General features: G+C 38.6%; 2 protein-coding genes across 2 annotated transcripts; both read left to right on the top strand.

Moving 5' to 3' along the window:
* Window positions 1-6,344: 6,344 nt before the first annotated feature.
* LOC143459609 (uncharacterized) lies at window positions 6,345-19,105 on the top strand. The gene is made up of 35 exons (XM_076956824.1): window positions 6,345-6,460; window positions 6,759-6,925; window positions 7,063-8,676; window positions 8,793-8,933; window positions 8,996-9,182; window positions 9,253-9,446; window positions 9,508-9,696; window positions 9,781-10,058; window positions 10,134-10,256; window positions 10,348-10,491; window positions 10,559-10,691; window positions 10,853-10,932; window positions 11,008-11,404; window positions 11,568-11,758; window positions 11,878-12,048; window positions 12,108-12,236; window positions 12,381-12,536; window positions 12,609-12,730; window positions 12,793-12,966; window positions 13,037-13,236; window positions 13,326-15,990; window positions 16,049-16,264; window positions 16,335-16,474; window positions 16,541-16,698; window positions 16,763-16,885; window positions 16,964-17,105; window positions 17,193-17,358; window positions 17,447-17,617; window positions 17,677-17,814; window positions 17,880-18,065; window positions 18,140-18,284; window positions 18,352-18,469; window positions 18,552-18,610; window positions 18,674-18,894; window positions 18,962-19,105. Exons 1-35 carry the CDS (start codon window positions 6,345-6,347, stop codon window positions 19,032-19,034), a joined length of 9,627 nt encoding a protein of 3,208 aa, XP_076812939.1. The 3' UTR covers window positions 19,035-19,105.
* Window positions 19,106-21,024: 1,919 nt separating this feature from the next.
* On the top strand, window positions 21,025-25,396 carry LOC143458851 (uncharacterized). Its single transcript, XM_076955728.1, has 6 exons — window positions 21,025-21,756; window positions 21,898-22,881; window positions 23,032-23,222; window positions 23,349-23,519; window positions 23,576-24,415; window positions 24,533-25,396. The coding sequence occupies exons 2-5, from the start codon at window positions 22,758-22,760 to the stop codon at window positions 23,615-23,617; spliced, it is 528 nt and encodes a 175-aa protein (XP_076811843.1). The 5' UTR covers window positions 21,025-21,756; window positions 21,898-22,757; the 3' UTR covers window positions 23,618-24,415; window positions 24,533-25,396.
* The last annotated feature ends 531 nt before the right edge of the window (window positions 25,397-25,927 follow it).

Here is a 25,927-nt window from a genome sequence, read left to right as displayed (position 1 = left end):
ACGACAGAACCTTGTTTTCTATTTTGTCCCTGCAAAATGGGGTCAAAGGTTTTAAATAAAACAAATGCGCATACACGGGAATATTGAGTATGTCATAAACGCCGTAATTTCTGGGTCTTTGTAGAACTTCGATGTCTGCGAACGTATTATTACTCGTCAAAATGTACCTTTCAATTGTCCTGTTTATGGTCTCGGCTGTCTTGGTCGTTATGGGCTGGCTGAAGGCGTTGTATGAAATTAAAGGGAGTAATTTACTTCGAACCAATATGCACTTGGCATCAAAGGTGGAATGTACTTTATTAAGGCGGGTCGCTTCTTTTTTCAGGTTTTCTAACGGCCGTGACCAACTTATGGTAGGGTCGTAATTTCGTATTGTTGTTCCTAATAGTTGGAGGTGAGAGTTTGTCCACTGTATTGGTGGCAGTTGCGTCGTGGTATTTGGTTTGATTTCTGGGGTAATGCCTTTGGTTTTTGAGATATTGATTTTTAGGCCAGAGGCTTCGCTGAAATCATCCAGTAGGTTAAACGTCTTTTCGGCGGAGTACGCATCTTTGAGGGTGAAGGTGGTGTCGTCTGCATACGCGACGCATTTCGTACAGTACTCTGGGGTGGGACCCAAACCGTCTATTTCGACCGAGCTATTAATTGCGCATATTAGCGGTTCCACTGCCAATATGAAGAGATATAAACTTAGCGGGTCTCCTTGTCTGACCCCTATTGGTAAATCAAAGGGTTTAGATAAAAAACCGTTGTTGATTATCCTGGATTTCGCGTCAGAATACAAATTTTTAACGGCAAGTAGGAAGCGAGAAGGAAAATGCATTCGTTCAAGCACCTTAAAAAGCCATGCGTGGTTGATTGAATCGAAGGCTTTTAAGAAGTCAATCGGTATGAACAAATGGTTTTGGTTTTCATTTCTACTTTTTTCATACAGATCGCGAATCTTGATGATGGCGTCGTGAATCGATTTGTGGGGTTTTGCAAATTGGTTCTGGTGCGTAATACTGTTTAGTTTGCCTTTTAAACGGTTAGTTAATATTTTCGTGTAAAGTTTTAGATCGCAGTTTAACAGCGATATTGGGCGGTAATTGGTAAGGTCATTCGTAGGTCCTTTCTTATGGATTAAGGTTATAACACCTTCTTTGTTTTCCTTAGTCGTACTTGCGTCCCTGAACCACGTTTTGATTACTTCGAAGAAGCCACCTCCTATGATGTCCCAACATTGGACGTAAAACTCAATGCTGAGACCATCTGGGCCAGGTGTTTTGCCTTTTTTCATTTGTGTTACTGCGGTGAATATTTCTTGATCGCTAAGTTCAGCGTTTAACGTCTCTCTTTCGGAGGGCGATAAATGAGCGTTTAAATGTTTCAAAAAAGAGCGTTGTCTCTCCTCAGACGTTACTTCTTTCGAGTATAGATTATTGTAAAATTTACGGGTTTCTTTTAAAATCGATGGGGACGAAATGTGCTTTACGCCTCCCGAGTCGATGACCTCGGTTATTCGGGTTGACTTCCTATCTTGCATGAATCTTTGAAAAAATTTCTTGGTTGGTGTATCCAAGTTTCTTTGCAAATTTTTATGCAATTTCTTATCAGCATCTTTGCGTTGGAATTCAGCCAGTGATTTTTTGGCGGCTAGGTAATCGTCGTAATTACATTTTGCTTGGGGTAATCGTTCACAAACCAATTTATAATCGTTTTCGAGGCGAGTTTCTTCTTCCCTATTTTCTTGCGCGATTTCTCCTGTGATTTTGATTATCAGGTCTTTAATCCTGTTTTTAATTTCCACCCACCATGCGGATAAGTTTGGAATGAGTGAGGGATATAAGGTGCGCCAGTGGGGCCATCTTTCTTCAAGTTCTTTGCGAAATTTTACATTTTGAAACACGTTTACATTATTTTTCCAAACTCCGCGGCCTCTTTTCCCTAGGGTGAAAGAAACGCAATTTGCCAGTAACATTTTGTGGTTAGAATGGGGACTTTCCATCGTTTGGAGTCCGTTAACTTTTATTTGTTGAGAAACATAAAAGCGATCAATTCTAGATTTTGATGAACCGCTTTGCCAAGTAAAACCTACATCGCCGTGTTGGGGGGGATCATAGTGATCGTTGAGATCAAAGGCTTCGGTGAAGTTTTGAAGTTCTATTTTCGTTCTACTACTTCGCTTTTTGTGGGGAGGGAAACGATCTCGCTCTGGATCGTCCACGATGTTGAAATCGCCCCCTATTATTAAAGGGACGTTGGGGTTGGCGTAACTATAAAGCTTATGAAAAAATTCATTATTTTTCAGGTAGTGTCTTACTTGAACGTTTGGGGCATATACGTTGATAATCTGTATTATTTTTGTCGTCAAACTCAAACTTGTCAAGGTTGTCAAACTCAATTTGCATGCAACAGTTCTGGCCTTGTTACTTTTGTGAAGTATTACACAACAAACACATTTGTCATAAAGACCGGATTCACTGGCGGCTATTCTTAGAATATGAGCGAGGATGATTGATGGTTGATAACTTGTTTTGTTTCTGCTTCGATGGTATGAGTTCCCATTCCTCAAACGGCATGCTGACTATGCTGTTATTTGCATAATTCTGTCTATACATATTAGTAAATGATAAAGTTCCCATTTTTATTTATTGTCAGTTACAAAGGCCTACGCCTTTGGGCAAAGCTTACTTCTGTTGCATTGCGCAGTCGTAACAAGTGATAGAAAGAAAAGGAGAGATTACAAGCATTACAATAGTATTTATATGGCACACCAGTTAAAGCGAGGTAATTTATCTAAACGTCATTAAGGAGAATTTAAGCTTGGTCAGCAATTAAATCGCAAGATCCCAAAATAAAATTTTAGCATTTACAAACCAACCCATGACTCATGACGTAATTGTCACACGCTCTTCCATGAAGAAAAGGGCGCTTGTTTTGCTGTTCACCCTCTTTTAAGCAATTAGAAATGGTTTTATTCCGGCGCCATTTTGAACACCAATTGCATTGATATGGTGCAAGTTTACATTGTAAAACGTCTGTCCAACTGCAACTGTAAATTCTTATCATTATTTGATGTAAACGTTATAGAAAATTTTTTGAAATCCTATGTTTAAGAGTTTTCTTTTGAAGACAGCTGCCACAAATGATTAATAGACGAGTAGGCTAGAGTATTAAGAAGCTTCTACGATTGTAGATGCCAATGTTCAACATTTTAATATTTTATACTTTCAAAGCATATGTGGGGTTTCTGGTTAATCAGTATGCTTTCTGCACACTAACACTAAGCTAACGTTAGTCGCAGCTTGATTATACAACAACCTGGCTCCAATTCTGAAGTTAAAAAGGCATGTCCTTCCCAGGTAACACAGGGTCAGGCCTGTATTGGACACCAGAAAACTCTAACAATAAAACAAGTTTTGTTTAATAGCGGTACCACCAGAACGAATGCATTGATATTCCAAGAAATAATAGACAAGAATAGAAGTCTTTCAGCTTTCCAAGTAGGTCCTTCCAGTTTAGGTACTTCTTCGAACTGCTGTCGCGCTCTGTGTGTAGCTAAAGACCACATTTCTTTGATGTTATAATTAGTCACGCAATTGTTTATAGTGGCCTGATGCCAACCGACAACTTTTATTGGTTATGTTATAAAAGTAACGGCAACGTGAAACAAATTACAACACCAGGATGACAACTCGGCTCATTGTTGCCAGCTTAAAAAACAAAGCGATTATATTGAACCGCCATGACATGGTTCTGACGTGCTTATTATTGTGTATTGTAGCCTATTGTTTATTTTTTTAAATTATCTTTAAAGAGTGAAAATTTTGCGGGAAATAAATTTCAAAGTCAGTCATTTTTCATTCGCTACATAAAATTATAGTCTTAGAGCAGTTGAAATAAATTATTTTTAAATTGATCATTTGTATCCATTTTGTGCATTCATAGTACTGTTTGTGCAAAAAAATGCAGCGAGCGAATACCCTTTAAAAAGTTGCATGCTAATGGTTCCATTTCTACATTGAAAAAAGAGCATCACTCTCAAGATCATACTTAAAAACGGAGGGCGCTTATAGATGAACCACTTCTGTTAAATAGTGTCTTATATTTGCCACATATCACCACTTTTAGCACTATAACAAAAACAATATTTAATTACAGTCATAGCCTATACAACGAACTTATTACCCCTATCAATAATTAAAGTACTATTTTGCAAGGCAAAAAGTTGTCTAGTACAGAAATGCACAGCCGCGTGATGTATTTGTGTGCTAGAACTTTGCGAACCAAATTGTGATGTCATTTGGTTGTGTGCTTCTTTACTAAAACACAAAAAAATATGTTATCAAACCTATTTCATAAATATAGACAAAATTTTTAAATTTCAAAAAACACACATTGCAGTAATTTAATATACACATGCTTACGGCTTAGCCATGCCATGGTGCAACTTCATAGATACAAAGCGCAAAGCGGTATTTTTATCATTAAATTCATGCCAACCTCCCCAAAAAATAGTATTTCTTCTCATTTTTTGCTTGTACTTCGGATATGGACCATTTAAGTGTGTTTCTAAACAGTCGTAAAACCACCAACCTGACTTGTAGTTACTGGCACAATGTTGTTCGTCATCGTTGTCATTGTCTTCATCTGGTGTACTGAAGTAACTGCTAGTTATTGGGGCTTTGGTGTAACTATCATTAAAAATCCCACTCAAACTGTTTATATCTAACCAGTATTTTATTTTTTTTGATTCGAGCTGAAAATGACTAAGGTACCTGTACCGAATAAGGCCCACCTAACACTTTTTTGAAAATAACTCAAGAACCATAAATAAGAATAGACTGAAAAATCGTATTCTATTAGTGAGGGTATATGACTACAACATATTAAAACCACAATACCTGACTACCCACCAAAAAATTTTTATAAAGAAATTAAAAATTCCAAAAAATGGGCCTTATTAGGAGCATAGGCTCCTAATAAGGCCCACCAATTTTGTGAGTATTTTGATTCAAAACATAGTAATAGACAACATATAACTTTATTAGAAATTTCACATTTTAAGTTGTACAAACATTTAAAAAGATTCCACTAGGCGCATCAAAGTAACTGCAACAATTTGCCAACTGATGACTGGAACCACTCTTGAAGTCTGGACATAAATTAGCCAAGCATCTTGTATGGGCCTTATTAGGCGCATGTGGAATCCACGAAAAAAATGTAACATTTTTATCATCAGAAAAATTTTAGCAAAAAAAAGTGCATTATCCTTTTCAATACTAAGTTGGTTGTTACATGAAAACTTCAGCCGGCTGACAACAGTTCATTTAATCGGCCAAATTCTCACTTACTTTTTTTCTAAATTAACAAAACCACCTTAACTGCAAATATCAAATTTTTGTTGTGCTCTAGCGAATCGGTTGATCACGTGACAAGGATGAAATCTGGTAAACCATCATGAATTTATATTAGTTTTTATGTAGGGACAAAATCTTTCATTTATTTGCACGGGTTTGCGAAATATGAGCAATGGGCCTTATTAGGGACCGGGCCTTATTCGGTACAGGTACCTTATATTGAAGAAATCCTTTCACACCATCCCAATCTTCAAGATCAAAACCCACTTCTGGTGTTTTTATGTAGATCGTTCCTAAGTTGTTGGTTGAATAAGCAGTTTGTCTTGACAAACGATAAATATTTTCCAATCCAAACCAGTGTTCACTGCTAGGGTTTCCAAACCCTCTGACATAATCATCCCATCCCCTTTCAAAGTTGATCTCCCCGTTCATTCTTCTTTGTATTGTTGTCCAGCCCTTCTTAGTTGAAACGAGCTCCATATCACAGTAGACGTAGGTGAACTGGAATCGTTCCTTGAGCCATATCGGGTAGATACCACTTGTTCTTGAACCACTTGCGTAGATGCTTGTACAATCTGAAGAAATAGATAGTTTGATTTTCAATGCAATGCAAAAATACTCATAAAGCTTACTTGTTCCTTACCTTTGTCTAATCTAGCCTGTGAACCACCAAAATTAGTCAGGCTTGTTGTAAATTCAACAAATTCTTTGGCTGCTACTTGTTGATTTTGATAGTTTTGCAGTTGTTGAAAGATTTTTGTAGTTAAATGTGCGTTTTTTAGACTCTTGGTAACTCGCATTAATAAGTTGCCAGGTTTACTGTCAGTTGCTTGGCAATGCCGTAAATAAAAAGGCAACAATAGAAAGTAATAATAAAACCAACTTTGCTCTAACAATGTTTTTTTTAGATATAACATTTTAAGTGATAACTTTTTTCTGATTATCATTAACTGTTGCTGCTGACTTTACTAATTTCCTTCTCTGTACTTTTCAGGCTTCAGTATGGTTCTTAGAAATGCAAGTGGAACAGTCACAGAGGAATGTGATAACAGCACTGTGTTGCCTGGTACTAGGGAGTGGGAAATTCCACTGAGGGAGGGAGAATTTGTATATTTGCGGTTTGGGAAATCGTTTATCAGGAAATAATTATGATGTAGCAATTGTTATGTTTAATAAATGTTTTTGCGTTATGTTTTAATCTTGCTTTGGTAAATGATAACAATTGAACAAAAGCAGAGAAACTTGAGAATTTTGGTAGGCCTATGCTTTACTTAGACACACTTCTGTGAAAACCTGAACAATGAAATCTGAATCTCTTAATTCTGATTGTTATGAAATAGCCTACTCTAATTCTGTTTAGCAGTGAAATTGCTGTCTTTTGTTGATTTAGTAACTATAGTTTTTGTGTTCATGTAGTTGCTCTGGTGGATTACTGATTCTTAAAACAAGTAAGCCAGAGGCCAGAATTTGTGGACCTGGTAATCCTGGAAACTACCTTTTCAAAGAAACAGTTTTTGTTTTTATTCAAAGATATGCCAAGAACTGCAGTTTAGCTAAGATGTCCTTTAATTATTTTCGATTTGGTGAGTAAGCACAACATGTTTTTTCACAAATCATACAAATGAAAACTCTGAACTGATGATAGTGAGATTTTTAGTCAATAATTGACATATGTAATGCCATCGTACTTTCGAAACCATTTATTTGTCATACTTTACAGACTTTCATCTTACAATGAACAGCCATTATGTACAGCCTGGGGAGGTTGTTCAATTTGTTTCAGTACTACGTGGTGGGGACAGCTTGAAGGGATATCTTGGTTGTTTGCTGAAGCATAATCGAGCTTCCACTCAAACGGAGACGAATCTTTCAACATCAACCTTTACAGCACAACATATATATCAATACCCTGGAAACTATTTAATATATGCAAGATGTGACATTCTAAGGGAGAATGCTGTTTTTAGAACAGAACACGTTAATCTTTACGTGGAATGTGGCTTGTCACCTTCAACATTAGAAATATCCCACAAAGATATGGACAAGACATTCTTGAACCCGGTTGAACTTGTATTCCGTCACCGATATTGTTTTCCTATTTCATACTCCCTATTGTTGGGTGATGTCATTATAGCACAACAACAGACAAAGCAGGTTCTGGATGAGGCAAAATTTATGTTGAAGGTGTTTGAAGAAGTCAGTTTTAAAGTAAACTCAACCAAGCAACTATTAATTGGACCAGGAATACATGATGCCATGTTATTGTTACAAAACAATGTCTCTTTTATGATATATACCACACCAGTTATTTTGAACGAAGAAATCAAAGGTTTTTATATTGCAGTAAAAGAATACGTTGGTTTTCATCCCCATTATTTCATAATAAATGCGACGGTGAGTCAAGGAGCCCCAATAAGTCTTTCAATCCAAATCAAATCGATCGAAAGCAACTTGTCACACTTCAATGGTTCTCTATTCTGCCCTCAAGATTGTCACTCAATGGTGATCAAGACAAATTTATCACAACCAGGAATATACAAAATTGAAGCAACAGTTAAAAACAAGGTCTCTCAATCATCGTCATGGGCACTCATAGAAACATTACCACAGATATACAACGTGTATATTTCGTCACTGAAGCCAATCCCTAGCTACAGCAGAAATTACGTGTATGCATTTGTCAGAGGTGACATTGGTGATTACATGATGACGATATACTTACAAGGAAGACCAGAGAACCACAGTTTCACCATTTCCAAGTTGGAATATGATCACAAAGATCTGCCCAGTCTCCCATTTGATGCCAAATTTTACAAATTGATCAAAGTTGAACGAGTTTTATACCACATTGGAATGCAGCAGGTCACTGGTTTTATCAGGAATTCAAAACAATCATTTCCTTTCGTGGGATGGGTTGACGTGTTGGAGACGTCATCGTGCTTGGAGAATCTGAGAATTCGAGATGGGAACTATCAAGGAGGGTTTGAAAAACCATTGAAAGTCTTTGATTATTTGACCTTCAGCGTGGATTTTAAATTCACGTGCAAGAATATGTCTGAGGTCAGATATAAATGGTTGGTGTTCCCAGTGGCAACAGACATGGACATGGCAACATATACGTATGAAGTTGAATATGAGAAGGAGTCATTTGAACCAGAACTTATCATCAGAGCCGATTCATTGTCACCCGGCTTGTATGTGGTAAAGGTTAAAGTTACCAGTGAGAATGTGACAAGTGATGTGTTGGAGGGAAAGCTCAAAGATTATACTTTGATTGAAATTACCAAGAAAAAGCTACATTTTGTGATCTTAGGAGGAAATGTGCTTCAGACTGGTGAGTGGGCTATTATCAGATTTCTATGTGGCTTCATAAAATATTTTCATGAATTAAATTTTAATTGTTGACCACATCGGACCATATTTTTAATATCTTATGATTTCTCTGCATAGACAACAACATGACAGTCCTAAGATTTGAATCTTCAATTGATTACAACAAATATCATCGACACATCGGCTACAACTGGTTTTGCTCCATCAAGCAAGAAGAGCTTCCAACAAGGATAGTGATGGGGAAAATACAGAGAAAAGGTTTCAAAGTTTTTTTCAAATCTCATTTTGTTCAAGATTTAATTGTTTTTCTCATGTTTAAGATTCCTGCTTTGATTGGCACACTCTCTGGGTGACCAGTGGTCATGTGATGGAAATATCCATGAATGAACTCAGACAAAGTGAACATTATTACATTCGATTAATCATATCTGGACCCCATTACGATGCAACTTTGGCAGATCAGAAAGTTGTTGTTCAACCAAGACGAGCCCCGATTGTTGATTTGAAGTGAGCATTGGATAAAATTGCCCAAACTAACTAAAAACATTTCATTTAATTTTCTTTCCATCAATCACAGATGTTGGTCCAACTGTGGGAAGTACTTTTCTCCTCACCTGTCAATCATTCTACAATTAGAGTGCGATGATTGTTTACGTCGTAAATGGACATTGTCGCCAAATCCTGGACATCAACTGCCATTGTGTGATGATCAGGAGTTTTGCAAACTAAGTGCTTCGTTACTTATTCCATCATCAAATGTCACAGGAACAGGTGAATCCCCTTTATATTGTGCTAATTCAGTCACAAATTTAAACCTGACCTCCATGTGCAGGTTACAATATTCACGGAGAGAACTCCTCAGTGACCATTTTCCTCAATACTCTATCTTCTCATGGTGGTGGTAGCTGCATTGTTTTACCTAGCATGGGAAGTGCGTATACCACCAAGTTTAATGTCACATGTGCTGGTTACATAGAAGGCAAATACCAACTGATGTACAAGTTTTTCCTCCAAGAGAAAGGTGAATAAAGTGTCAGGTGGAAATAGAGCAGAATTAATTCCGACAAAGTCATAAATCCTTCTAAAAAATAAATATCCTTCCCAGGCCATCGATATCTTCTACAATATGGATTTGATCCAGTTCTCTATGACATCATACTTCCACCTGGACGTTCATCTAATGACGTCACGATTGTCATAGAAATATGCACTCCCGACCAATCTTGTGTTGAGGAAAATCTCTCCGTCACTGTGGTTGATAATTATGACGTTAACGATGATGTAATAAATGAACTGGATGCAGCATTGTTAAGTAACAATCTGCAGAAGATTGCTCAGTTTGTTCTCGTCTTATCGTCAACCAACAAACTCAACCAATCAAAGGTCAGTTTGTGACGTATTAACTTTATATTTTCTGTCAAAGTTTTATATTTGAAAGACAAATTTTTGCTGAAACAGAGAAAGGAAATAGTTTCCAAAATGGCGGAATATCCCATGTTGTCGTTGGAGCCGGTGAAACAAGTTGCCGATGTAATAGGCCATGTAACAAACAATCCTAAACTCCTTGAAGAAACTCAATTGGTAAAGTTTGAAATTACACAAACTTGCATTTAGAGTCCACATATTTATCCGTAATATAGACTGAGTAGAAGAAAGTTACTTTGTATTACAGCAAGATGTGCAGGATATCCTGGATCGAGTAGAGAGCTTTGTTCCATTTTCTGCCAGTCGATATGAAGATGTAAACTCCATTGTGAGGTCATGTATGACTACAACATCACAATTGATGAGACTTGTTCGATTTTATCCTTTCAAGGTAACCAAGTTAACCTGTTCAATAATGTAGCATCTGATTATTCAACTAACAACGACTTTTATCGAAGAATGAAGAAAATTTGAGAATGAATCGTCTGGGAAAGTTGCTCATGGCATCATTGACTCCTGGTGAGGAGGCGATATCCTTTGAAACTGAATCTGTTGAAGGAAGAATGTTCAAGTTGAACAGTCATGTCACGAGTAAGGAAGAAGTGTTTCAATTTATAAGTCACGTACATCTGATGCACACATGTTGTTCACACACATACAGTGCACAGTGGTAGCAACATTCTCATGTGTGAGGTGTAACTCTTCATATAGGTTTCAATACTTTGTTTATGACCACAATGAAATATTTTCAGATCCTTTCGATGCTAACACCTCGTTCGTACAACTTTCTAACTTGCAGTCGCATATAACTGATGATGTCATCAATGTCGAGGTAATAATTGTGCTTTGTTTAATCACTTACATTATATTGCGATGATATTCAGAAGAATGTTTTGTAAAAATTTAGATTTTTCGCTATAACTCAACCTCAGCCAACTTCAGTCCATTTGATCTAAAAGTTGATTCTGTGACGTCAGTCTGCATAACGACAGGTTGGAGGGACGAGCTCCCCATCAGTAAAGAAATAGCAAAGAATCTAAAGTTAGAGTTCAGCCTGCCTCAACAGCCCGATAAGAGCAAGATATGGCTGAGGGTTAAAAGTGAATGTGACGGCTCAGCATGCCATAGCACTGCCATTGGCTCTGCCTTCATAGATGTTGAGGGAGATTCGAGTGGTGCGATGGAAGCAACGATGCTAAACATTGTTGTGGGAAACTATGAAGGCAGAGTTAAAAAGCTTAAAATGTTCCTGACCCTTGTAGGCCAAGTAATAACCATGGCTAGAAAGGAGTTTGACAAGGAAGGTTGGTATGAGCGTCTGTGAGAATTTGCAGTGAATTACTGTGCATGAGTTGCAGTGAGTGTAACATCATACTGTTTTTCACTTTTGTTCTGTAGAAAGGTAACTGTGGAGTAGATTTAATTGTCAGAGTCTTTGGTTCTCAAAATATTGTCATTATATTTCAGCAACACATTATCGATGGACGACAAAGGCGCCCTTTGTAGGATTTGGATCCTACAATGTTACCATTCGTGCTGACCTGGGTCCAGGCTACTACCGTGCCGGAACCATTACATCGGCCGTGTTCTCTGTTTGGGCCTTGCAGTGTCTTCACTGGTTTGATGCCAACAATGGCTGGAAAGACAGCCTCTGCAAGGTGAGATATTGAAGGCAGAAAAGTGAAAATTTATATGAATTTAGCATTTTTATTTAATTGAATGCTTTGTGGATTATTCTGTGATATGAGCAGCTAACATCATCTTATGTCTTTACCAGGCTCATGAGGACACGGTTTCCGGCTCGGTAATGTGCCAATGTGGTCACTACCCTGTTACAAGGGTGGTCTGGACCCAGGGTCATAAAAGAAGCACGGATGATTTTACAAGGGCGCCATCGCTGCTCGCGTCGAAATTGTTGGTTTTCCCCAACAAACTCGACTACAATGAGGTAAGAATGTTTATGATGTAACAGAAGGTATCACTTTCAAATGATGAAATCATGTTCAGATCTCCTCCAACATGTGGCAGCGCTTCTTAGAAAATCCGATTGTCTTCTCCATGTTATTTGTGCTCTATTCCTTGTATGGACTCGGACTAATCTGGGCGAGATCAAAAGACCGGCAAGTGGAGGCTGAGGTGAAAATATTTGAATATCCGCTTGAATATGAAGACATGCTTGAGATTCTTTAAACATCGTGTCTATTGTTGTGTAACTGTGATGGAGTGCTACTGTCATATGTGAAAGTGATCAATCAAAATTAAAAAGCAATTATTTTCAAGGATCTGTGTGTGGAAGTCCCGGACAATAGTCCTTTCGATAAATATCGTTACATCGTGACGATTTTTACCGGAAGTCGACGAAATTCTGGAACTTCTGCTATAGTCTGCCTCCGACTCGTTGGAAATATGGCCACCAGTAGTGCTCATGTCATTCAGGTATTGTGACGTCATAATGTATTGAAATGCATTTGATTAAGTCATAAACTGATAATGAATGCTTTTTTACAGCACCACACAAAGATTTTGAACAGGGGAAGTGTGAAATCGTTCCTTATCACCACGTCAGAGTGTCTTGGAGACATCACTGCGATTCGCTTGTGGCACGATAATGGCGGACACAGCCCAGAGTGGTATGAAGTAGCAACAACTCAACAGGAAGTGTAGGAATTATTAAATGTAACTTTTACGTTAGGTTCCTCCAGAGGGTTGTGGTAAGAGACCTGGAGAAAAATCATTGCTGGTTCTTCCTCTGCAACCGCTGGTTCAAGCATGTCATAGACCACGTGGTCCCTGCTGCACGCACCAAAGACCTGCACAACACCAGGACATTGTTCCCCTTGAGGTTGGAAAATCACCTCAGAGACAGGTAAAGTTTGAGATAATTTATATCTCACAATTGTACCGGATTATTAACATATAATTCCACAATACTGCAGATATCTTTGGTACGCATTCTATGGAATGCGCCCGTGGCAACGTCACGTGATGGGCAGGATAGAAATGTTATCGTGTTGTCTCATGATAACCTTGATGATCATGCTGACCGCGTTGATGTTCCACGGGAACAACCACGCGCAGCAGGGACTGCTCTTAGCCGTCGGTAATTACACTTTTCAGTGGTGGCACGTGGCTGTCGGTGAGTTCAGTTGACATCGGTTTTGACAGACATGGTTGAGATTGTTATTTATTAAATTAATCGTCGTATTCTTTTGATTTGTAACAAAGGAATCGAGAGTGCTCTGTTGTCATCTCCAGCAACGTTTCTCATAACAACAATGTTTCGCCGATCGCAACGGCCGCATAAATCATTGCTAACTGACTCAAAAAGTATCGATGACGAAGAAAGTAATGTAAATAATGAACAAAATCCGGTCTCACATCATCCAAGTGTAGCAGATGGAAGCAAAGAGGAAAATCTGAAATTGGAACTTTTTCATCAACAACTTCCAGTTGAGAATAAAACTCGTCTCAGAGTAAAACCTAATCGAGAAACTAGTTTCGTTGAAGTTGCTGAGACTTCGCAACATGTTATGAGTGAAGACCGTCGAGTTCATCATCATCAACGCAAAGAAGCAACTGGCAAGATGAATCAAAATGAAAGACGAAAACTGAAGAAAGAATCTCCCAAGACAGAGCATCATAACGAGAGCAAAATCCACCATAGAGTGAAACCTTATGATAAAAGCCGTGCCTTTGAAGTAGCTGGGACTTCACAACAAGTTTTGAATGAAGAGCATCGAGTACATCATCACCGACGCAAAGAATCAAACAACGAGCTGGATCAAAAAGAAAGACGAAAACTGAATAAAGAATCTCCCAAGAAACAGCATCATGGCGAGAGCAAAATCCACCACAAGGAGAGACTAAAGTGGGTGAAAGAACTCCTCCAAAAACAACATCGTGGTGAGAGCAAAAGTTATCGGGGAGTAAAACCGCATGGTGAAAACCCTGTCATTGAAGTTTCTGGGACTTCACAACAAGTTTTGAGCGAAAAGCATCAAGTACATCATCATCAACGCAAAGAATCAAACAATGAGATGGATCAAAAAGTGAGACGAAAGCTGAATAAAGAATCTCCCGAGAAAGATCATCGTGGTGAGAGCAAAATCCTTTCTAAAGTGAAACATCATGGTGAAGCCCCTGTCATTGAAGTTGCTGATACTTCACGACATGTTTTGAGTGAAGAGCGTCGAGTAAATCATCATCAACGCAAAGAGGCAAGTGATGAGATGGATCATAAACCAAGACAAAAGCTGGTAAAAGAATTTCTCAAGAAACAACATCGTGGCGAAAAAAGTCATAAAAGTCATCAGGGAGTAAAACCGCATGGTGAAAATCCTGCTTTTGAAGTTGCTGAAACTTCACGACATGATTTGATTGAAGACCGTCAGGTTCATCATCATCAACGCAAAGAAGCGAATGACAAGATGGATAAAAAAGAGAGAAGAAATCTGAAGAGAGAATCTCCCAAGAAAGATCATCGTGGCGAGAGGAAAAGTCATCGGTGTGTAAAGCTGCATGGTGAAAATCCTGTCAACACAGTTGCTCATACTTCACAGCGTGTTTTGAGTGAAAAGCATCAAGTAATTCATCATCAAAACAAAGAAACGAATGATGGGCTGGATCAAAAAGAGAGGCTAAAGTGGATGATAGAACTTCTCCTCCATGAAGACCATCATGATGAGAACAAAAGTCATCGGGGTGTAAAGCCGCATGGTGAAACTCCTGCCAACACAGTTGCTCATACTTCACAGCGTGTTTTGAGTGGAAAGCATCAGGTAATTCATCATCAAAACAAAGAAATGAATGATGGGCTGGATCAAAAAGAGAGGCTAAAGTGGATGATAGAACTTCTCCTCCATGAAGACCATCATGATGAGAACAAAAGTCATTGGGGAGTAAAGCCGCATGGTGAAACTCCTGCCAACACAGTTGCTCATACTTCACAGCGTCTTTTGAGTGAAAAGCATCAAGTGCATCATCATCAACGCAAAGAAACAAACAACGAGCTGGATCAAAAAGTGAGACGAAAGCTGAATAAAGAATCTCCCGAGAAAGATTATCGTGGTGAGAGCAAAATCATCTCTAAAGTGAAACATCATGGTGAAGCCCCTGCCATTGAAGTTGCTGATACTTCACGACATGTTTTGAGTGAAGAGCGTCGAGTAAATCATCATCAACGCAAAGAGGCAAGTGATGAGATGGATCATAAACCAAGACAAAAGTTGGTAAAAGAATTTCTCAAGAAACAACATCGTGGCGAAAAAAGTCCTAAAAGTCATCAGGGAGTAAAACCGCATGGTGCAAATCCTGCTTTTGAAGTTGCTGATACTTCACGACATGATTTGATTGTAGACCGTCGAGTTCATCATCATCAACGCAAAGAAGCGAGTGACAAGATGGATAAAAGAGAGAGACGAAAGCTGAAGAAAGAGTTTCTTAATAAACACCATCGGGGTGAGAGTGATAATTTTCACCGGAAGAGTCATCAAACAGGGAAACGTGGCCGTAAACATTCCATTATCGTCACTAAAACTACACGACATGTTTCAAGTGAAGGTCACAGTAAACATGATGCCATCTCCCAGCCTCAACCTTCCAGTGGAAGAGTTAGATTTGAAGAGGAAAGTTCAGATGATTTGAAACCTCCAATGAGGAAAATATTTTTATCATCCATTGTTCGCGACAAAGATCAACCAAGTACATCATCAGCATCTTTTGAGACATATTTATCAATGCCACCTAGGTCACCATCTATTGCTATCACATCATCGCAAGAGCCATCTACATCATCCCAAGATCCATCTACATCATCATTTGTTGGTATGACATCATCACAAGAGCCATCTACATTGTCATTTGTTACTGAGCAAGTGACTCCTTCTGCCAGGTAGTTGTTTACATTAAAATTGTCTTAGTTCATAGATTTAAGTTGTTTGTGTTTCCAGGTCACACTTTGCTGGTCAGCGGGTGGCAGTGTCAGGTACTGGTCCTCATCGAGGGATTGCTTTCGTCGAGAATGATCCCAACGCAGGGGATTCCCGCGTTCTTCCTCACTTCTTCATATACATTGCCTGGATATTACTGGTTGCAACTGTCCTCACATCGACTGTGCTTTGCGCCTTGTATGGAATGTCATATGGCATAGAAACTTGCAAAGAATGGTAAGACATTGTCGCATCATAATGTCAAATGAAGACTACGTAATAACAGTTGTTGAAACTTGATTTCCAGGTTGGTTTCTGTATCGGTTGCTTTCCTTCAAAGTGTCATAATTCTGGAGCCTCTAAAAGAAGTCTTGATTGCCTACGTCAAGGTGGTGAATAACCCAAAACTCGATCTTCGCGACTGGATTCCACCTTTGCCCCCTTCAGGTTCATTTCACAACTATGATTTAGCACCATTTTGATTCTTTTTGATGATTTATTTTTTTAATAAAGTGACGCCGAGATCTCACAGCGGTGATTGTGACGCAATAAAGAGGAGACAGGACGAGGAGCGGTCAAGGAATCGGATTTATCGTCCTCCTTCTCAGCTAAGACTTGAAATCACGCTCCAGGATATCGAGGAAAAAATAAGAACAAAAAGAAAGATAAAAGTGAGTTTCATGGAATAAATTTATGAAGCTGAATATGACGATATATTCTATTGTTACGTCACAGAACATATCGCTTCACCTAATATTTTTGGTGCTCTTGTTTATTGTGACGTTTGGACAAACGGACAGGAATTCGTTTCAATTTGGAAAAACTGTGCAGAACATGTTGTTGGATGGACACAGAAAGGTTGATTATTAGCTCATAATTACATCATTTATGACGAGTTTGTTCCAAATGCCACATTTCATGACAATATGTTCTCAGATGTCGTCGGCTAATGACGTATATAACTGGGTCGAGTTTTCATTGGCTGACAAGTTCTCGATTGGTCGCCTGACGCATTTCCCTGACAACCAATTGGTGATTCTGACGCCCCCAACATTACGTCAGAAGCGAGTAATTAAAGGTTTGTTCCCACAAGAATTATATTTTCTTGATAATTTATGTGGAAACGCTTTAGACTGATTTTGAATTCTGAACCTTTACTTTGCAGGTACGTCTTGTGTTCACAGCGATTCAGCATTTAAATACGGTTTGTCCGACACGAACCAGTGTAAACTTCACTACGAAAATCAGTTCCAAGAAAAGAGGACTCATGGACCCACCTGGTCCAAGCCTCCTACGCACGCAACAAAGCCCTCACATGACGTCTATGAAAGGTAACTATGGCAACGCAGCGGTGCAGATTCTTTTGAAAAGTGGTAGTTACTTTACCTAACGCTTATATTTAATGACGTCACGATGCAGTTGTTGGAAGTATTCGACGGCGAATACGTCATGGCTGAGTAGTTACATCGGTGATCTCGCGCTCTTCTACAATCCAGGGGGGTATTACGTCACAATTTCAAAATTAGCCAACGAAACACGTGACCAAGTTCATTATATGAGACGCTTCGGCTGGATTGACGGATACACGAGGTTTGTGGAAAGATTTGTTGCAAAATCTTGTCAATTTCACTCAAACTATTTCCTTGAAGGTTCCTCATGCTTGAGACTGTCCTATACAACGTCCCACATCGAATATATTGCGTCACTATGGTCGCCATAGAAATATCAAACACTGGCAACTATGTCGTCAAGCCACAATTGATGTTCATGCGAAGTCACCACGTCGAGTAAGTAGATTATGACCTAACAACATTGTAAACTGCACGAAGTTATGTCGTCATTTCCTGTGAAGGCGTGCTTGGGACGTGGCGGTCCAGGTTGCCTTATATGGCATTCTTGTCCTGGTGCTGTACCACTTGGTGGAGGTAGCGAGCGGCTTCCTGGAAGAAGGCTTCCGCTTTCTCAAGAACTTGTGGAATGTTCTGCTCTTGTTTATTCTGATGACGTCAACACTGGTGGTTGGGCTTTACCTTAGCAGGTGATGAGTTAGACGTAATCATGAGGTGTATATATGCAAGCAGGGATTTTATAAATGATGTTATTTTCACACAGAGTGACTTACACGGACCAAGCGCTCCAAGCTTACAGGAATAACATGAAATCTTTCCATCTCTACCTCATGGCTGCTTTCACAGATTACCTCACAAAATGCCTTTTGTCCATTTGTACTTTCTTCACAATGCTGTACACCGTCAAGGTAAGAATATGACGTCATCAACATCAGTACCCGTCATAAAATCTTATTATGACATCATCATATTCAGGTCATGGAAGGTCATCCAATTTTTGATCTCATGCACGCCACCATACATAGAGCAAAGCTTGAAGTCCTAGGTCTTTCACTCTACATATTTTTCCTCTACATCGCTTTCTGCCATGTTGGTGAGTTCGAAGCTCATGGTTGTCATAATTAATCACAAATTTTACGCGAATCAGAGATTTGATCGAAAATCTTCATTTTCAGGGTTGGTGCTTTTTGGAAGAAGCAAAGATTTCAGCAGTGTGAGCAAAGCTATGCAATCTGTGAGTCACACTTCTTCAATATGACGCATTAATTGTTCGTGAAGTAACTCAAGGTCATTTTAGGTTGTAGGCTTTTCCATGGAAGCGTTTACGTCAACAAACCTTCTTCGTGCTTATCCAATCAGAGGAAGCATTTTCCTTCTGTTAATTTTGTTCATTTTCATAAAAATATTTGTCAATTTTTTTGCTGCGGTTTTGGAAAACACCTTCCGAGAGTTGAAGTTGCTCAGACGTGAGCGCTTAACTCGCCAACACCTCATGTCTTTCGGAAGAAAACATATCAGGTATTTTGACGTTATAATCTTCGATTTGTATCCAACGTAAGCTGCTTTATGACATCATGTTTTACAGGACCGTATTCACGATCCGTGACGAAATTTCGGAAAGATTCAAAAAACTACGAAGCAAGAGAAAAGTTGAATAGACTTCTGGGAAATTAGCATTTGTTCATTATATTATTGTAACCCAATAAAGTTATTTTGTGAGCATTTGTGGCGCCAGTATGTTCAAGTATTACCGCGGCTACAGCAAGTGCTACTGCAATACTTTAAGCACAACCACCATAACAACAACATGTCGATAACATGAGATTAAAGTTCTTGTATGTTATGAATTTCAAAACAACTAACCCAGAAAATTATAAGTGTAATTTGTCAGTGTCGGTCAAACCTATGTAATCTTTTACAACGCGTTTAGCTTCGGAAATTTCTTTGCTCTGCCCCAGATGATTAGCGTCAGAAATATCTTTTTGAAATTATGTTTCTGTATTTCTTTAACGGTTTTCTGCAATTCAAACATGAACATCTCATATCACTATAGGCCAAAGCTTTTAAACGGTCCCTAAACAACACAAATACAAGTCACCATCTGCTGTTTTGTCCGAACCAGTCTTATAAAAAACGTTGTATAATATTTTTATTTCTACTCGCAGAAGGGAATTTCCCGCCTAGGAATTTGTTTCCAAAACATTTCTAAAATGTGCAGTTTGGCAGAAGGTTAAAGCAGGTCTCTTACATTGTTCTACAATAAGAGAAACAATTGAAATGACTGTGAGTGACAAAGGCAATCGGTGCTTTATTTAAGCATGAATAGAATGTTTCCTGCCACAAATAAATAAATAGTAATAGGTATAACCAGGGCTTTGGAGCAGGCATAGGCCTAAATGTTTAATTGCTCCAGCTCCGGTTCCATTACTTCAAAAACTGAAGTTTTAGGATGAACGCTCAATTTGGAATATCTAGCGCAATGGGTCAGTCAGTGGTCAGTAGGGATGGGCCAATACGAACCCAAACCCGAATAGATTCGCCAAATATGGCCTTTATGAAAGATTCGGGCAGACTCGAATACAATATTACTTGTAAATTTAATGACTTTCGTAAAAAATGATGATCTAGTTTCCCGACAATGCTAAACTAGAGTCAGCAGTACTTACAATGATTTTGCTTTTTCGAATGTTGTTTTAACACTATTTTTCAACAGAAAGCGATTTGTTTATCGATTACATCATTTTAGAAGCAAGATTTGACAAGTTTTGGAGGAAATTTAATTGTTTGGTTTTAATAGGAATAGATTCGGGATTCGTTCGTGTCGACCTTCATGATATTCGAGTTCGCACGAACCCGAATAAATAATCTTCTACGCGGCACATCCCTAGTGGTCAGTACCATCGGTTGCAGCTATGAACATGTGACTGCTCTGCTGTCAAATCCCCAGCAATTCTTAATTTTGTGAAGGGTTGCTATTAAATTGTGTAAATTCAGCCAATAGTAGTAGGTTAGTGGCATAGCATCTTATGAAATACATCGGAGCAGGAGCTGCTTTTCAAACAACTGGCTCCAGCTCCTGCTCCGTTTGAATTTCACGTATAGCTCCGGCTCCGTTGGAAATGTACGGCTCCGGCTCCAAAGCCCTGAATATAACGCACTTAAGTGAATAAAAGCTTACTAGGTGTTTAGCCTAACAGGAACACTTTGCGTTAAATTAACCTAAACCATCGTTGGGGTATTTGTACTAGTTGACGTAAATGCTAAGATACAGTTCAGTCTTAGTTGGTGCTTTAGCCTAGTCATATTCCTTTAGCTGTGGTAAAACGAAAAATTGCCTTAGCAGTTTATATTGTCACCGTTACATTCCTATGCTGAAAATATTAATTACTAATCACTTCCCTCCCCATTGCAATAGAACTTTAGACCGTTCTCAGATACAGCAATTTACTTCCAATATGTCTTTACTAACAAGAACTGTTGTTGACGATATTCTTGTATGTTACTCAGTTGCTAGTCATTTAATGAAGTACTGTATTCACTCAGTCATTTGCTTACAAAAGAGAAATAGCTGAGAGAAAATCAAGTAATGGCTACAAGCCAAGAAATAATTGTGTAAAGATATTAAGAATAAGTGTGTCATCATACATCTTGCTTTTTATTTTAAATAGGTCAAGAACGTTTGTGTGTCATCATTTTTCAGATGGTGTTCGGTAACAACAATAGTTAATTGTTGCAAGATAAAAGCTTGGTTGTTCTGGCTTCATTGACAGTGTCATTCTATTTGTCATGAAATATTCTGCTGCAAGAGTCTGGATATAATAGCAATTGCATTCAACCTGACAACACTTGCCCATATAAATGTTCATTTTAATGACATCATAATTTATTCCAAATACACGACAAGAATAACATCACGAAACAGTAACTTGAATACTAGACTCTTAGGAATCGAATTTAGATTGAAAGGGATAACACATGTGAAAAGTTGCATTATACAGCTATGTATGTCATGTCATTTGTTGAAATAAGCGCAAAACCATACGAAGCAAATAGAATAAATAGTTGATTAGATATTATATGCAAGTCACTTATAATTCTCAATACAACTCTTCAATTACAAAAGTTTATTTGCAACTATTTTTACTGTCGATATGCATGTTTTAATATCTCCTTACATCATAAAGGCACAAAAAACAACGAAGATAATGCAAAGCATGGTGCAAAATATGAAAATACTTTGCCAGATGAGTTTTAATATGATGATTTACTTAATCTACATCTATAATGCCTTTACGCCAAAGATGCATTGTTGTTAAAAGAACCTTTGTAAGATGGGAAATTAAACACACAAAAGAGAATTTTCTTGTATATTAAGAACAGGTAATTAAGTAAATTATTTTGCAGATTAGTTTCTGTTTTCTGCAGCCAAGAATAGTGTTTTTGTCTATGTCAGTTTCATGGGAACACAGAAGCCGGTTTGCAAAGTCTGTAGTGACTTGATATGTTGTCATTTCATTTTAGCTCTCTCGTAATGAAGGAAGGTTCAAGCACCATTCTATGGATCCTGCAGCATCAAACTTCATACAAATCTGGGTCGGGACAATTTTGTTCCGAGTATGAGCTGAACTGCATTGGTTCAATGCATACCATGGTTGCAAAGGGGATGAGATATTGGACAAAGTAAAATTGTAGAACTTTACGAATTAAAAAGTTCTGCGGATTATTTTCTGCTATGAGCAACCAATAATATCACCTCATGTCTTCACCAGACTCATGAGGACAAGGTGCTGCTTTAGGAAGTTTCCCAGAACTAGAATAGTCCGGAACCATTCTATCGAACCATTCCTTACGTCTTGCAGTGTCTTAACTTCAGTGGGTTTGGTGGCCGCGTTGACGCTAATAACTTTTTCACATTCTCTGATTGGTTCTTAATGCACGTTTCTGCCTTCGAGGCCTTGTCACATTTCCCGTCGAATTTGTGGAAAATGTTGATAAATATTAAAATGCTTGCAACCACCTGCGTCAGCACAATTTTTCCACATTGAAGACAAAAATTAAAATAAATGAAAATTAATACCAAAAATGACTGGGAAGACAGGCTCTGGAAGGTGATATATTACTTTACCAGGCTCGTGAGGACACGGTTTCCGGCATGGTTGTGTGCCAATGTGGTCACTACCCTGTTACAAGGGTGGTCTGGACCCAGGGTCATAAAAGAAGCACGGGTGAGTTTACAAGGGCGCCTTCGCTGCTCGTGTCAAAGTTGTTGGTTTTTCCAAACAAACTGGACTACAATGAGGTAAGGATGTTTATGATGTAACAAAAGAAGCGAGGCCATTGGATCTGCTTTCATAGACGTTGTGGAAGATTCTCGTGGTGTCATGGAAGCGACAATTCTCAACATTGTAGTTGGAAATATTGAAGGCAGAGTTAAAAAGGTTAAAATGTTCCTGACCCTTGCAGGCCAAGATATCACCATGGCTAGAAAGGAGTTTGACAAGGAAGGTTGGTATGAGCGTCTGTGAGAATTTGCAGTGAGTTACTGTGCATGTTTCCATCATACTGTCTTTCACTTTTGTTCTGTAGAAAGGTAATTGTGGAGTAGATATTATTCTCAGTCTCTATGGTTCTTGAAATATTGTCATTAAATTTCAGCTCCCTCCTACCACTGGACGACAAAGGCGCCCTTTGTAGGATCTGGATCCTACAATGTTACCATTTGTGCTGACCTGGGTCCAGGCTACTACCGTGCCGGAACCATCACATCGACCGTGTTCTCCACTTGGGCCTTGCAGTGTCTTCACTGGTTTGATGCCAACAATGGCTGGGATGACAGCTTCTGCAAGGTGGGATATTGAAGGCAGAAAAGTGAACATGTTTGTGATTTGTGAATATAGCATTTTTAATTAAGTGAATGCTTTGTGGATTATTCTGTGATATGAGCAACTAACATCATCTTATGTCTTTACCAGGCTCATGAGGACACGGTTTCCGGCATGGTTGTGTGCCAATGTGGTCACTACCCTGTTACAAGGGTGGTTTGGACCCAGGGTCATAAAAGAAGCACGGGTGAGTTTACAAGGGCGCCTTCGCTGCTCGTGTCAAAGTTGTTGGTTTTTCCCAACAAACTGGACTACAATGAGGTAAGGATGTTTATGATGTAACAAAAGAAGCGACGCCATTGGATCTGCTTTCATAGATGTTGAGGGAGATTCTCGTGGTGTCATGGAAGCAGAGTTGAAAAGGTTAAAATATTCCTGACCTTTGTAGGCCAAGATATCAACCATCACATCGACCGTGTTCTCTGCGTCGACCTTGCAATGTCTTTACTGGCTTGATGCCAACAATGGCTGGGAAGACAGCCTCAGCAAGGTGAGATACCGAAAGTTTTTAAAACTCAAGAGCTTTCAACAAAGTTAAGTGTCGTTGTTATTATGAGTTATGACGTCTTATTATTGTCCGTTAGCTGGTTCATGAGAACACGGCCCGATACGGCACTGTGCAGTTGTGAGCAATAGCAACTAAAATAGTTTGGAATAAAAAATACAGAAGAATTTTGAAAGGGGTCCATCTATGTTGGCTTCAAACTTCTTGATTTTTCCCAACAAACTTGACTACAATGAGATAAAGATGCTTATTGCTTATGATGTAACAGAGGATTTTAAAAGGAGTCCAAGACTGTTAGTGTCGAAACTACTTAAGAATAATCTTTGCGGGATGAGATATTATACATTATTATTAATGTAGTAAAATTTGTATTGACTTGTGGCTTCTTCTGTGATGTCAGCAATCAGGAATATCACCTTAGGTCTTTACCAAGCTCAAGAGGACACGGTGTCTGGCAGGATTATGTGCAAATGTGAACACTTCCCAAACAGAAGGATAGTCTGACCCCACAGACGAAAAAGAATCAAAGAACCATTTTGTTCTCTACTTGGGCCTTGTGGCGTCTTCGTCAACATAAACCGAGTAACCACTGTATTGAGATTGGAGTTGGATGAGCAAGAAAGGTTGGTTTGGATGTCAACGTGAAATTGCAGTGAGTTACTGCGTGTCTTTCCTTCATTTCTGCCACTTTACTTCCACAAAAAGGTTGATTTGAAGCAGCTATGCTTGTAAGATTTTGTAGTATTGATGTGTTATCATTATGTTTCAGCACCAATGCACCATCTTACCACTGGATTATAAAAGTGCAATTTATTGGCTCGGACTCATGCAACGTCAAAAGTTATGTCAACCTAAATTCAAATGCTGGTACCATTTTGTTAAACGCTGGAAGGATAACTCTTTGCTTTTTCTGAGCTTTGCATTCACAAACAATGCCCTCTGCAAACAAGGAAACAGATCCATTGATGATGAGATAACCTACCCAAAGAAATTTTCCACGATTGACTACTCCAGAGCATGAATGCAACCAACGCTCCTTTTCTAATTCAATGCAATATATGAAGATAATTAAATGCAGAAAACACTGAAATCCTGGATAATACAAAGTTGTTTTGACAAATATCGTTAGTTTTGTTACATATATTGCAATAGTTACCAGAAGCTGATGAATTTAACTATATTTTATTATAGTTATTTTTGTCCGACTTGTTCGAAGTATCTCAGACAACTATGTACATGAAATCTAGTCATCCTAACAATAAAATAGGCCAATAAAGATCTTCACAATAATTCATTTCTCATTACAAATGCAGAAATTTTGGGCAACATACAATTATAGTTATGATTCTGCTTAACAACTTCAGAATGGTATAAAGTAGTGACAGTCAACTGAACTAACATTATATATTAAATGCCATTCATTGGCAAGTTTCTGTAGCGGACATTTGAAATAAAACAAGCTGGTTTTTTCCGTGCAACTGGTGGTGCGATTGAAAAGTGGGCGAAGGATTAAATTAATTGCACATATAATAGCTCTTGTTGGGCGGAGGATTTCTCACCCATACATAACAAACTTTGTTATTTGGACTGGTGGCTTAACGACGTCATCAATCGCATATTTCCAGTTGGTCAAATCAAGGGACTAAATGCAAAAACGTTTGATCTGGTGAGAATACATTTAAGACTTGTGAAAAGACAATTGAAACTTAAGAAAAAATTCGGCATCGAAAATCAAGCAGTCACAACTTGCCGCAAATTACATCGAGATTTTTCAGTCGAAACGGTATTGTTCACCAAAAGAAGAGCGATCTCTCGAAAAAGCGGAGACACTAAGCATACATTTTTGGTCGTTTTCTGGTATACCTGCACAACGGAATTTTTCGTCTGCAACCCCGAGATCTCGGCAAAACTGCCAGAGACCTAGGTTACTCCGCAGTCCGGCGTGCATCGGCAGACACTTGGGCTATTTTATCGGCCGCCATTTACCGAATTAGCCAATATGCTAAATGCAATTAGGATAGTTTATGAATTGATATATATATGCTAGTTTTAACTTAAAAAGACATAGGCTACTATAATCTTTCCACACTTTAAATAGCATTGCTCTCCAAATCTATCCGCTAATTATGCCTTTAACTAGGCTACACCTTCCCTGACCACGAGG

The sequence above is a fragment of the Clavelina lepadiformis genome, chromosome 5 (genome assembly GCF_947623445.1).
Source record: "Clavelina lepadiformis chromosome 5, kaClaLepa1.1, whole genome shotgun sequence".
NCBI lineage: Eukaryota > Metazoa > Chordata > Ascidiacea > Aplousobranchia > Clavelinidae > Clavelina > Clavelina lepadiformis.
The sequence above is the reverse complement of the archived record's forward strand: the minus strand, read 5'-3'. Positions and strand labels throughout refer to the sequence as shown.